The sequence below is a fragment of the Coloeus monedula genome, assembly GCF_965178545.1.
Source record: "Coloeus monedula genome assembly, chromosome: 40".
Lineage (NCBI taxonomy): Eukaryota > Metazoa > Chordata > Aves > Passeriformes > Corvidae > Coloeus > Coloeus monedula.
The window spans coordinates 286,614-299,450 of NC_138820.1; the positions used below are offsets into that span (position 1 = coordinate 286,614).

The following is a 12,837-nucleotide window of genomic DNA, read 5'->3' on the forward strand; positions in this document are numbered from 1 at the left end:
GCCGGGGGTGTTTCTATGGGGCAGGGGTGTCTCTATGGGGCCGGGGGTGTTTCTATGGGGCAGGGGTGTCTCTATGGGGCCGGGGGTGTCTCTATGGGGCCGGGGGTGTCTCTATGGGGCCGGGGGTGTCTCTATGGGGCAGGGGGTGTCTCTATGGGGCCGGGGGTGTTTCTATGGGGCTGGGGGTGTCTCTGTGGGGCAGGGGGTGTCTCTATGGGGCAGGGGTGTTTCTATGGGGCCGGGGGTGTTTCTATGGGGCAGGGGTGTCTCTATGGGGCCGGGGGTGTTTCTATGGGGCAGGGGTGTCTCTATGGGGCAGGGGGTGTCTCTATAGGGCCGGGGGTGTCTCTATGGGGCCGGGGGTGTCTCTATGGGGCCGGGGGTGTTTCTATGGGGCTGGGGGTGTCTCTATGGGGCCGGGGGTGTCTCTATGGGGCCGGGGGTGTTTCTATGGGGCCGGGGTGTCTCTATGGGGCAGGGGGTGTCTCTATGGGGCAGGGGTGTCTCTATGGGGCAGGGGGTGTCTCTATGGGGCAGGGGTGTCTCTATGGGGCCGGGGGTGTCTCTATGGGGCAGGGGGTGTCTCTATGGGGCAGGGGTGTCTCTATGGGGCCGGGGGTGTCTCTATGGGGCAGGGGGTGTCTCTATGGGGCTGGGGGTGTCTCTATGGGGCAGGGGGTGTCTCTATGGGGCCGGGGGTGTCTCTATGGGGCCGGGGGTGTTTCTATGGGGCCGGGGGTGTCTCTATGGGGCCGGGGGTGTCTCTGTGGGGCTGGGGGTGTCTCTATGGGGCAGGAGGTGTCTCTATGGGGCCGGGGGTGTCTCTATGGGGCCGGGGGTGTCTCTATGGGGCCGGGGGTGTTTCTATGGGGCTGGGGGTGTCTCTATGGGGCCGGGGGTGTCTCTATGGGGCAGGGGTGTCTCTATGGGGCAGGGGTGTCTCTATGGGGCAGGGGGTGTTTCTATGGGGCCGGGGTGTCTCTATGGGGCAGGGGTGTCTCTATGGGGCAGGAGGTGTCTCTATGGGGCAGGCTGACCGCAGAGGGTCCCGTGGGTGCCCCCAGGCCGATGCATCGCGCCGTGGAGCCCCTGGGGGGCCGGGCCGGACGGGACCCCTTCGCCGTGGGGAGCCTGGGCTGCGGCGGGGGCTGGGCCGGCTGCCCCCCCCGGGCCTGGCTGCCCCCCCCCAGGTACGGCCCCAACTGACCCCTAACTGACCCCTAACTGACCCCACAGTGACCTCACACTGACCCCCCCCGGGCCTGGCTGCCCCCCCCCAGGTACGGCCCCGACTGACCCCTAACTGACCCCACAGTGACCTCACACTGACCCCACAGTGACCCCAACTGACCCCACACTGACCCCCCACAGGCCTGGCTGCCCCCCCCCAGGTACGGCCCCGACTGACCCCACACTGACCCCAACTGACCTCACAGTGACCCCACACTGACCTCACAGTGACCCCTAACTGACCCCCCCCGGGCCTGGCTGCCCCCCCCCCCCCAGGTACGGCCCCAACTGACCCCACAGTGACCCCACAGTGACCCCAACTGACCCCCAACTGACCCCACACTGACCCCACACTGACCCCACACTGACCCCCCACAGGCCTGGCTGCCCCCCCCCAGGTACGGCCCCAACTGACCCCTCACTGACCCCTCACTGACCCCCAACTGACCCCCAACTGACCCTTCACTGACCCCACTGACCCCACACTGACCCCACAGTGACCCCAACTGACCCCTCACTGACCCCACTGACCCCATACTGACCCCACAGTGACCCCAACTGACCCCTCACTGACCCCTCACTGACCCCACTGACTGCACTGACCCCTCACTGACCCCCAACTGACCCCACACTGACCCCAATTGACCCCACACTGACTCCTAACTGACCCCCAACTGACCTCACATTGACCCCCAACTGACCCCAACTGACCCCACACTGACCCCACTGACCCCCGACTGACCCTGCACTGACCCCACACTGACCCCACACTGACCCCCCCCGAGCCTGGCTGCCCCCCCCCAGGTACGGCCCCGACTGACCCCGACTGACCCCACAGTGACCCCACAGTGACCCCCAACTGACCCCCAACTGACCCTAATTGACCCCACACTGACCCCACACTGACCCCAACTGACCCCACAGTGACCCCACAGTGACCCCACAGTGACCCCAACTGACCCCTCACTGACCCGACTGACCCCACTGACCCCCACTGACCCCACTGGCCCCAACTGACCCTCACTGACCCCTCACTGACCCCTCACTGACCCCACTGACCCCACTGACCCCACTGACCCCTCTGACCCCACTGACCCCTCACTGACCCTGACTGACCCCACTGACCCCTCACTGACCCCACACTGACCCCTCACTGACCCCTCACTGACTCCACTGACCCCGACTGACCCTGACTGACCCCACTGACCTCACTGACCCCTCACTGACCCCTCACTGACCCCTCTGACCCCTCACTGACCCCACTGACCCCTCACTGACCCCTCACTGACTCCACTGACCCCTCACTGACCTCACTGACCCCTCACTGACCCCTCACTGACCCCCCACTGACCCCACTGACCCCTCTGACCCCACTGACCCCTCACTGACCCCACTGACCCCTCACTGACCCCTCACTGACTCCACTGACCCCGACTGACCCTGACTGACCCCACTGACCCCTCACTGACCCCTCACTGACCCCACTCACCCCACTGACCCCTCACTGACCCCACTGACCCTGAGCCCACTGACCTCACTGACCCCACTGACCCCTCACTGACCCCACTGACCCTCACTGACCCCTCACTGACCCCACTGACCCCTCACTGACCCCTCACTGACCCCCCACTGACCCCACTGACCCCTCACTGACCCCACTGACCCCTCACTGACCCCTCACTGACCCCTCACTGACTCCACTGACCCCGACTGACCCTGACTGACCCCACTGACCCCTCACTGACCCCTCACTGACCCCACTGACCGCTCCCCTCCCCCCAGGTGCTCCTCCGGCCTCGGGCCGGCGCCGCTGCCCCCCCACCTCGCGCCCCCCCCCAGCGGAAATGGGGGCCCGCCCCTCCCCCACAAGGCCTTCTACCCCCCGGGGTAAGTGCTGACCCCTCCCCCACCCCCCCAAAATGTGTCCCTGGGGGTCCCTATGGGGCTGAGCCCCCCCAATCCCCATTTTGGGGGTCTCTATGGGGCTGAGCCCCCCCAATCCCCATTTTGGGGGTCCCTGGGGGTCTCTATGGGGCTGAGCCCCCCCAATCCCCATTTTGGGGGTCTCTATGGGGCTGAGCCCCCCCAAATCCCCATTTTGGGGGTCTCTATGGGGCTGAGCCCCCCCAAATCCCCACTGTGGGGGTCTCTATGGGGCTGAGCCCCCCCAAATCCCCATTTTGGGGGTCCCTATGGGGCTGAGCCCCCCCAATCCCCATTTTGGGGGTCCCTATGGGGCTGAGCCCCCCCAAATCCCCATTTTGGGGGTCCCTATGGGGCTGAGCCCCCCCAATCCCCATTTTGGGGGTCCCTATGGGGCTGAGCCCCCCCCAATCCCCATTTTGGGGGTCTCTATGGGGCTGAGCCCCCCCAAATCCCCATTTTGGGGGTCCCTATGGGGCTGAGCCCCCCCCAATCCCCATTTTGGGGGTCTCTATGGGGCTGAACCCCCCCAAATCCCCATTTTGGGGGTCTCTATGGGGCTGAGCCCCCCCAAATCCCCATTTTGGGGGTCTCTATGGGGCTGAGCCCCCCCAAATCCCCATTTTGGGGGGGTCTCTATGGGGCTGAGCCCCCCCAAATCCCCATTTTGGGGGTCTCTATGGGACTGAGCCCCCCCAAATCCCCATTTTGGGGGTCTCTATGGGGCTGAGCCCCCCCCAATCCCCATTTTGGGGGTCTCTATGGGGCTGAGCCCCCCCAATCCCCATTTTGGGGGTCTCTATGGGGCTGAGCCCCCCCAAATCCCCATTTTGGGGGTCCCTATGGGGCTGAGCCCCCCAAATCCCCATTTTGGGGGTCTCTATGGGACTGAGCCCCCCCAAATCCCCATTTTGGGGGTCTCTATGGGGCTGAGCCCCCCAAATCCCCACTGTGGGGGTCCCTATGGGGCTGAGCCCCCCCAAATCCCCACTGTGGGGGTCTCTATGGGGCTGAGCCCCCCCAATCCCCACTCTGGGGGTCTCTATGGGGCTGAGCCCCCCCAGTCCCCATTTTGGGGGTCTCTATGGGGCTGAGCCCCCCCCAATCCCCATTTTGGGGGTCTCTATGGGGCTGAGCCCCCCCCAATCCCCATTTTGGGGGTCTCTATGGGGCTGAGCCCCCCCAAATCCCCATTTTGGGGGGTTCCTATGGGACTGGGCCCCCCCAGTCCCCATTTTGGGGGTCTCTATGGGGCTGAGCCCCCCCCAATCCCCACTGTGGGGGTCTCTATGGGGCTGAGCCCCCCCAAATCCCCACTGTGGGGGTCTCTATGGGGCTGAGCCCCCCCAAATCCCCATTTTGGGGGGGTCTCTATGGGGCTGAGCCCCCCCAAATCCCCATTTTGGGGGGTCCCTATGGGGCTGAGCCCCCCCAAATCCCCATTTTGGGGGTCTCTATGGGGCTGAGCCCCCCCAAATCCCCATTTTGGGGGGGTCTCTATGGGGCTGAGCCCCCCCAATCCCCATTTTGGGGGTCTCTATGGGGCTGAGCCCCCCCAATCCCCATTTTGGGGGTCCCTATGGGGCTGAGCCCCCCCCAATCCCCATTTTGGGGGTCTCTATGTGGCTGAGCCCCTCCAATCCCCATTTTGGGGGTCTCTATGGGGCTGAGCCCCCCCAATCCCCATTTTGGGGGTCCCTATGGGGCTGAGCCCCCCCCAATCCCCATTTTGGGGGTCTCTATGGGGCTGAGCCCCCCCAATCCCCATTTTGGGGGTCTCTATGTGGCTGAGCCCCCCCAGATGTCCCCATGTCCCCTCGTGTCCCCCCCAGGGCCCCCCCCCGGGCGCCCCCCGCCCCCCTGGACCCCCTCCAGGGCTGTGTCCGGGCGCTGCAGCCCTGGGACCCCCCCGGGCCCGAGACCACCCCCCCCGAGCTGGAGGAGCCCCCGAGCTGCCACCACGGGCGTCACCGCGGCCACCGGCACGGAGGGGACATCGGCCACCGCCACGGGGGGGACGTGGGCCACCGAGGGGACGTCATCGGTGGCCACCGCGGGGACGTCATCGGTGGCCACAGAGGGGACATCGCCGCCCGCATCGGGCGCCTGCAGCAGGTGGGGACTGAGGGGGACAGGGAGGGGACAGGGAGGGGACAGGGAGGGGACACTGAGGGGACACTGAGGGGACACTGAGGGGACAGGGAGGGGACACTGAGGGGACACTGAGGGGACAGGGAGGGGACACTGAGGGGACATTGGGGGGGACAGCGGGGGGACAGGGAGGGGACATTGGGGGGACATCGAGGGGATCAGGAGGGGACGCTGAGGGGACGCTGAGGGACATTGAGGGGACATTGGGGGATATTGAAGGGACCGGGAGGGGACATTGAGGGGACACTGAGGGGACATTGAGAGGTCACTGAGGGGACACTGAGGGGACATTGAGGGGATGTTGAGGGGACGTTGAGAGGACATCACCGAGGGCACATTGAGAGGACATTAAGGGGACACTGAGGGGACATCGAGGGGACATTGAGGGGACATTGAGGGGACATGGAGGGGACATCGAGGGGACATCGAGGGGACATTGAGGGGACATTGAGGGGACGTTGAAGAGACAGGGAGGGGACATTGAGGGACATTGAGGGACATTGAGGGACATTGAGGGACATTGGGGGGACATTGGGGGACATTGAGGGGACATTGAGGGACATTGGGGGGACATTGAGGGACATTGGGGGGACATTGGGGGACATTGAGGGGACATTGAGGGACATTGGGGGGACATTGGGGGACATTGAGGGGACATTGAAGGGACATCAAGGGGACATTGAGAGGACATTGGGGGGGCATCAAGGGGATGCTGAGGGGACACTGAGGGGACATTGAGAGGACATTGAGGGGACATGGAGGGGCATCAAGGGGACACTGAGGGGACATCGAGGGGACATCGAGGGGACACTGAGGGGACGCGGCTGGGGGGGGGGGGTTGTGTCCCTGGGCTGGTGCCACCGCGGGTGTGGCACCGCTGGGGACGGTGGCGGTCACGGCAGGTGACAGGGTCAGGTGGGGACAGTGACACTGGCGGTGTCCCCCTGTCCCTGCGGGTGTCCCTGGGTGACCCCGGCATGTCCCTGTCCCCCCGTGGGTGACCCCGGGGTGTCCCTGGGTGACCTCAGGGCGTCCCTGGGGATGTCCCTTGGGGTGTCCCTGAGCTGTCCCCGTGTCCCTGGGTGACCTCAGGGTGTCCCTGGGGATGTCCCCTGGGGTGTCCCTGAGCTGTCCCCACATCCCTGGGGGTGTCCCGGGGGTTTCCCTGGGCTGTCCCCGAGCTGTCCCCGGGCTGTCCCCGAGCTGTCCCCGAGCTGTCCCCGGGCTGTCCCCGGGCTGTCCCCGTGTCCCCGGGCTGTCCCCGGGCTGTCCTCGAGCTGTCCCCGGGCTGTCCCCAAGCTGTCCCCGTGTCCCCGAGCTGTCCCCGGGCTGTCCCCGTGTCCCCGGGCTGTCCCCGGGCTGTCCCCGAGCTGTCCCCGGGCTGTCCCCAAGCTGTCCCCGTGTCCCCGAGCTGTCCCCGGGCTGTCCCCGTGTCCCCGGGCTGTCCCCGGGCTGTCCCCGAGCTGTCCCCGAGCTGTCCCCGAGCTGTCCCCGTGTCCCCGAGCTGTCCCCGGGCTGTCCCCGAGCTGTCCCCGAGCTGTCCCCGTGTCCCCGGGCTGTCCCCAAGCTGTCCCCGAGCTGTCCCCGAGCTGTCCCCGAGCTGTCCCCGGGCTGTCCCCGGGCTGTCCCCGAGCTGTCCCCGTGTCCCTGGGGGTGTCCCCGAGCTGTCCCCGGGCTGTCCCCGAGCTGTCCCCGAGCTGTCCCCGAGCTGTCCCCAAGCTGTCCCCGTGTCCCCAAGCTGTCCCCGAGCTGTCCCCGTGTCCCCGAGCTGTCCCCGAGCTGTCCCCGGGCTGTCCCCGAGCTGTCCCCGTGTCCCCAGGCCCAGCTCTGGAGTTTCCCCCCGGGCCCCGTGTCCCCCCCCCGGGCCCGGGCGCTGCCCCCCCTCCAGCAGGTCTGGAGCCTGCTGCACCCCGAGGTGAGGGGGGGGCGCTTGGGGGGGCTGGGGAGGGGTTAGAGGGGGTTTGGGGGGGATTTGGGGGGGCTGAGAAGGGAATGGGGGGGATTTGGGGGGATTTGGGGGGATTTTGGGGGGAATTTAAAGGGGATTTGGGGGGCCTGGGGAGGGAATGGGGGGGATTTGGGGGGGTTAGAGGGGATTTGGGGGGGCTGAGAAGGGAATGGGGGGATTTTGGGAGATTTTGGGGGGGTTTTCACAGATTTTGGGGGGATTTGGGGGGGCTGAGAAGGGAATGGGGGGGATTTGGGGGGATTTTAGGGGGTTAAAGGGGGATTTGGGGGGGCTGAGAAGGGAATGGGGGGGTTTTGGGGGGGTTTTGGGGGGGATTTTAGGGAATTTGGGGGGTTAAAGGGGGATTTGGGGGGGCTGAGAAGGGAATGGGGGGGTTTGGGGGGATTTTGGGGGGAATTTAAAGGGGATTTGGGGGGCCTGGGGAGGGAATGGGGGGGATTTGGGGGGCTTAAAGGGGGGGTTGGGGGGGCTGAGAAGGGAATGGGGGGATTTTGGGAGATTTTGGGGGGGTTTTCACAGATTTTGGGGGGTTTTGGGGGATTTGGGGGGACTGAGAAGGGAATGGGGGGATTTGGGGGGATTTTGGGGGGGATTTTAGGGAATTTGGGGGGTTAAAGGGGGATTTGGGGGGGCTGAGAAGGGAATGGGGGGATTTGGGGGGATTTTGGGGGATTTTGGGGGGCTTTAAAGGGGATTTGGGGGAACTGGGGCGGTTTGGGGGGGGATTGGGGTTTTTTTGGGGGATTTTAGGGGGGATTTTGGGAATTTTTGGCGGGGTTTAAAGGGGATTTTTTGGGGGAATTGGGGGGGGTTTGGGGATTTTTTGGGTATTGGGATTTTTGGGGGGGAATTAGGGGGTTTAAAGGGGATTTTGGGGGGATTTGGGGGGGGAATGGGGAGGTTTGGGGGATTTTTGGGGAGAATTGGGGGGATTTGGGGAATTTTGGGGGGGAATTGGGGGGTTGGGGGATTTTTGGAGGAACTGGGAGGGTTTTGGGGGGATTTTTGGGGAATTGGGGGAGTTTAAAGAGGATTTGGGGGGGATTGCGGGAGTTTAAAGGGGATTTTGGGGGGATTTTTTGGGGTTTTTGGGGGGATTTTTTTTGGATTTTGGGGGGAATTGGGGGATTTTTTGGGGGGATTTTTCGAGGGGAATTGGGGAAGTTTTGGGGGATTTTTGGGGGGATTTTTTGGGGGGAATTGGGGGAGTTTAAAGGGGATTTTTGGGGTGATTTTGGGTGGAATTGGGGGGGGTTGAGGGATATTTGGGGGGAAATTGGGGGAGTTTAAAGGGGACTTTTGGGGGGATTTTTCGGGGGCTTTTGGGGGATTTTGGGGGGGGGAAATTGGGGGTGTTTAAAGGGGATTTTTGGGGGGATTTTGGGGAGAATTGGGGGATTTTTTTGGGGGGAATTGGGGGAGTTTAAAGGGGATTTTTGAGGGGATTTTGGGGAGAATTGGGGGATTTTTTTGGGGGGAATTGGGGGAGTTTAAAGGGGATTTTTGGGGGGATTTTGGGGAGAATTGGGGGATTTTTTGGGTGGAATTGGGGGAGTTTAAAGGGGATTTTTGAGGGAATTTTGGGGAGAATTGGGGGAATTTTCAGGGAGGACTGGGGGAGTTTAAAGGGGATTTTTGGGCTTTTGAGGGAAATTTGAGGAACTGGGGGGGACCAGCGGGGGGGGGGGGGGTACTGGGAGCACTGGGAACGGTGGGGGAGGGGCTGTGCCAAGGTTCCCCTCCCCCCCCCCCTCCAGACCCCCCCCTCACTTTTCCCCTCCCCCCCTCCCCTCCCCCCCCCCAGAAAAGGAACTTCCCGACCAAAAGGGGGGGGGCGCAGCTGAAGAGGGGGGCGGCCCCCCCCGACCCCCCCGCGGGGCAGCCCCTCCCCCCCGCCCAGCCCCCCCCGCCCCCCCCCGAGGAGCTGCCCACCCCCCTCAAACGGCGCCGCAGCGGCAGCCCCCAGGTGGGGGAGGGGCGGGAATTTGGGGGGAGGGGGCGTTTAAAGGGTCCTGGGAGGGGGGGGTTGAAATGGGGCTGGGGGGGAGGGGGGGGGGGGAGACATTAAAGGGGGCTGGGGGGGGGGGGCCCGAATTGGGTTGGGGGCGCTTTAAGGGGGGGGTTTAGGAGGGTTAAAATGGGGCTGGGGGGCACTGGGGGGTTAAAATGAGTCTGGGGGGGGACTGGGGGGGCATTAAATGGGTCTGGGGGGGTCTGGGGGGGTTAAAATGGGTCTGGGGGCACTGGGGGGAGTTAAAATGGGTCTAGGGGGGCACTGGGGGGGCATTAAATGGGTCTGGGGGCACTGGGGGGGTCTGGGGGTGTTAAAATGGGTCGGGGGGCTCAGAGGGGTCTGGGGGGGCACTGGGGAGGCACTGGGGGGGTTAAAATGAGTCTGGGGGGCTCAGAGGGGTCTGGGGAGCACTGGGGGGTCTGGGGGGCACTGGGGGGGCACTGGGGGGGTTCAAATGGGTCTGGGGGGCTTAGAATGAGTCTGGGGGATACTGAGGGGTCTGATGGGGCATTGGGGGGGCATTAAATGGGTCTGGGGGGCACTGGGGGGTCTGGGGGAGTTAAAATGAGTCTGGGGGTGCCGAGGGGTCTGGGGGGGCACTGGAGGGTCTGGAGGGCACTGGGGGGGGGCACTGGGGGCACTGGGGGGGTTGAAATGGGTCTGGGGGCACTGGGGGCACTGGGGGGCATTAAATGGGTCTGGGGGCACTGGGGGCACTGGGGGGGCATTAAATGGGTCTGGGGGAACTGGGGGGGTTAAAATGGGTCTGGGGGGTACTGAGGGGTCTGGGGGGCACTGGGGGGGCCATTAAATGGGTCTGGGGGCACTGGGGGCACTGGGGGGCTCGGGGGGGGTTAAAATGGGTCTGGGGGGGCACTGGGGCTCTGGGGGGTTCTGGGGGGCATTAAATGGGTCTGGGGGCTCTGGGGGGCACTGGGGGGCTCGGGGGGGGCATTAAATGGGTCTGGGGGGCTCTGGGGGCACTGGGGTGTCTGGAGGGGTCAAATGGGTCTGGGGGGGCACTGGGGCTCTGCGGGGTCCCCCCCGTGCCGCCCCCTGACCCCGCTGTCCCCAGGGGGGCTGTGGGGCGCTGCCCCCCCCGGCCCCCCCCCGGGCCCCCCCTCCGTTCCCGCTGCCCCCGGGGCTGTGGAGCCCCCTCCCCCCCGCCGAGGCCTGGGCCCCCCCCCGGCGCCACGGGGCACCCCCGGACAGACAGGTGGGACCCCCCCCAGAGTGTCACCGACCCCGTGTGTCACCCCTGTGTGTCACCTGTGTGTCACCCCTGTGTGTCACCTGTGTCACCGACCCCGTGTCACCCCTGTGTGTCACCCACTCTGTGTGTCATCTGTGTGTCACCTGTGTGTCACCTGTGTGTCACCTGTGTGTCACCGACCCCGTGTGTCACCTGTGTGTCACCTGTGTGTCACCTGTGTCCCCTGTGTGTGTCACCTGTGTCACCTGTGTGTCACCTGTGTCACCTGTGTGTCACCGACCCCGTGTGTCACCCCTGTGTGTCACCTGTGTGTCACCTGTGTGTCACCGACCCCGTGTGTCACCTGTGTCACCTGTGTGTCACCTGTGTGTGTCACCTGTGTGTCACCTGTGTCACCTGTGTGTCACCTGAGTGTCACCGACCCCGTGTGTCACCTGTGTGTGTCACCTGTGTGTCACCTGTGTGTCACCTGTGTGTCACCTGTGTCACCTGTGTGTCACCGACCCCGTGTGTCACCCCTGTGTGTCACCTGTGTGTCACCCCTGTGTGTCACCTGTGTCACCGACCCCGTGTCACCCCTGTGTGTCACCCACTCTGTGTGTCATCTGTGTGTCACCTGTGTGTCACCTGTGTGTCACCTGTGTGTCACCTGTGTGTCACCGACCCCGTGTGTCACCCACTCTGTGTGTCATCTGTGTCACCTGTGTCACCTGTGTGTCACCTGTGCACCTGTGTGTCACCAACCCTGTGTGTCACCTGTGTCACCCCCTCTGTGTGTCACCCCATCTGTCACCCGTGTCATTCCTCCAGTGTCACCCCCTCCGTGTCACCAACCCTGTGTCACCCCCTGGGTGTCACCCCGGTGTCCTCCCTGTGTCACCCCCTCTGTGTCCCTGTCCCCCTTTCTCAATGTCCCAATGTCCCCCAATGTCCCCAATGTCCCAATGTCCCCCATGTCCCCAATGTCCCCAACCCCAATGTCCCCAATGTCCCCAATGTCATGGTCCCCCCAATGTCCCCCAATGTCCCCCAATGTCCCCACAATGTCCCCCAATGTCCCCCCAATGTCTCCCCAATGTCCCCCAATGTCCCCCAATGTCCCCAATGTCCCCAATGTCCCCCCAATATCCCCAATGTCCCCCAATGTCCCTCAATGTCCCCCAATGTCCCCCCAATGTCCCCAATGTCCCCCAATGTCCCCAATGTCCCTCAAATGTCCCCAATGTCCCCCAATGTCCCCCCAATGTCCCCCAATGTCCCCCAATGTCCCCAATGTCCCTCAATGTCCCCAATGTCCCCCAATGTCCCCAATGTCCCCCCAATGTCCTCAATGTCCCCAATGTCCCCCAATGTCCCCAATGTCCCCCAATGTCCCCAATGTCCCTCCAATGTCCCCAATGTCCCCAATGTCCCCCCAATGTCCCCCAATGTCCCCCCAATGTCCCCCAATGTCCCTCAATGTCCCCAATGTCCCCCCAATGTCCCCCAATGCCCCAATGTCCCCAATGTCCCCCAATGTCCCCCAATGTCCCCCAATGTCCCAATGTCCCCCCAATGTCCCCAATGTCCCCCAATGTCCCCAATGTCCCCCCAATGTCCCCAATGTCCCCAATGTCCCCCCAATGTCCCCCAATGCCCCAATGTCCCCAATGTCCCCCCAATGTCCCCAATGTCCCCCAATATCCCCCAATGTCCCCAATGTCCCCCCAATGTCCCCAATGTCCCCCCAATATCCCCCAATGTCCCCAATGTCCCCAATGTCCCCAATGTCCCCAATGTCCCCCAATGTCCCCCCAATGTCCCCCCAATGTCCCCTCAATGTCCCCCAATGTCCCCAATGTCCCCAATGTCCCCCAATGCCCCCAATGTCCCCCCAATGTCCCCAATGTCCCCAATGTCCCCAATGTCCCCCAATGTCCCCCAATGTCCCCAATGTCCCCCAATGTCCCCCAATGTCCCCAATATCCCCCAATGTCCCCCCAGTGTCCCCACCATGTCCCCCCTCCCCCACCCCCTCACTGACCGCTGTCCCCTCTGTCCCCTCCCCCCAGGAGCAGCGCCTGGTGGCCCCACCCGTTCCCGCCGCCCCCCCCGCCGCCCCCCCGCCCCTCCCCCGCCGGCCCCCCGGGCCCCCTCCCAAGTGACCTTAGGGCCAGCGGGGGCCGGGGGGGCCCCCCCTGCCCCCCCCAGCCGCTCACCAGCACCCACCGCCTGCGTGCCTTGTGCCCCCCCCCGGGCACCCCCCCGGCCCCCCGCCACCAGCACCCGCCCCCCCCGCGGCGTGAGTGGGGACACGGGGGGGGGATGGGGGGATATGGGGGGACATGGGGGGACATG

The 12,837-nt window shown here is 64.7% G+C and overlaps 1 protein-coding gene across 1 annotated transcript in view; it reads left to right on the forward strand.

The window, feature by feature from the left end:
* The window catches only part of KDM6B (lysine demethylase 6B), a 34,618-nt gene that overhangs the window by 5,173 nt on the left and 16,608 nt on the right, over positions 1-12,837 (forward strand). The window contains 6 exon segments of the mRNA XM_082300568.1: positions 1,065-1,190; positions 3,013-3,117; positions 4,955-5,268; positions 7,124-7,219; positions 9,078-9,239; positions 12,702-12,781. Coding sequence (XP_082156694.1) covers positions 1,069-1,190; positions 3,013-3,117; positions 4,955-5,268; positions 7,124-7,219; positions 9,078-9,239; positions 12,702-12,781 — 879 coding nt within the window. The 5' untranslated portion in view covers positions 1,065-1,068.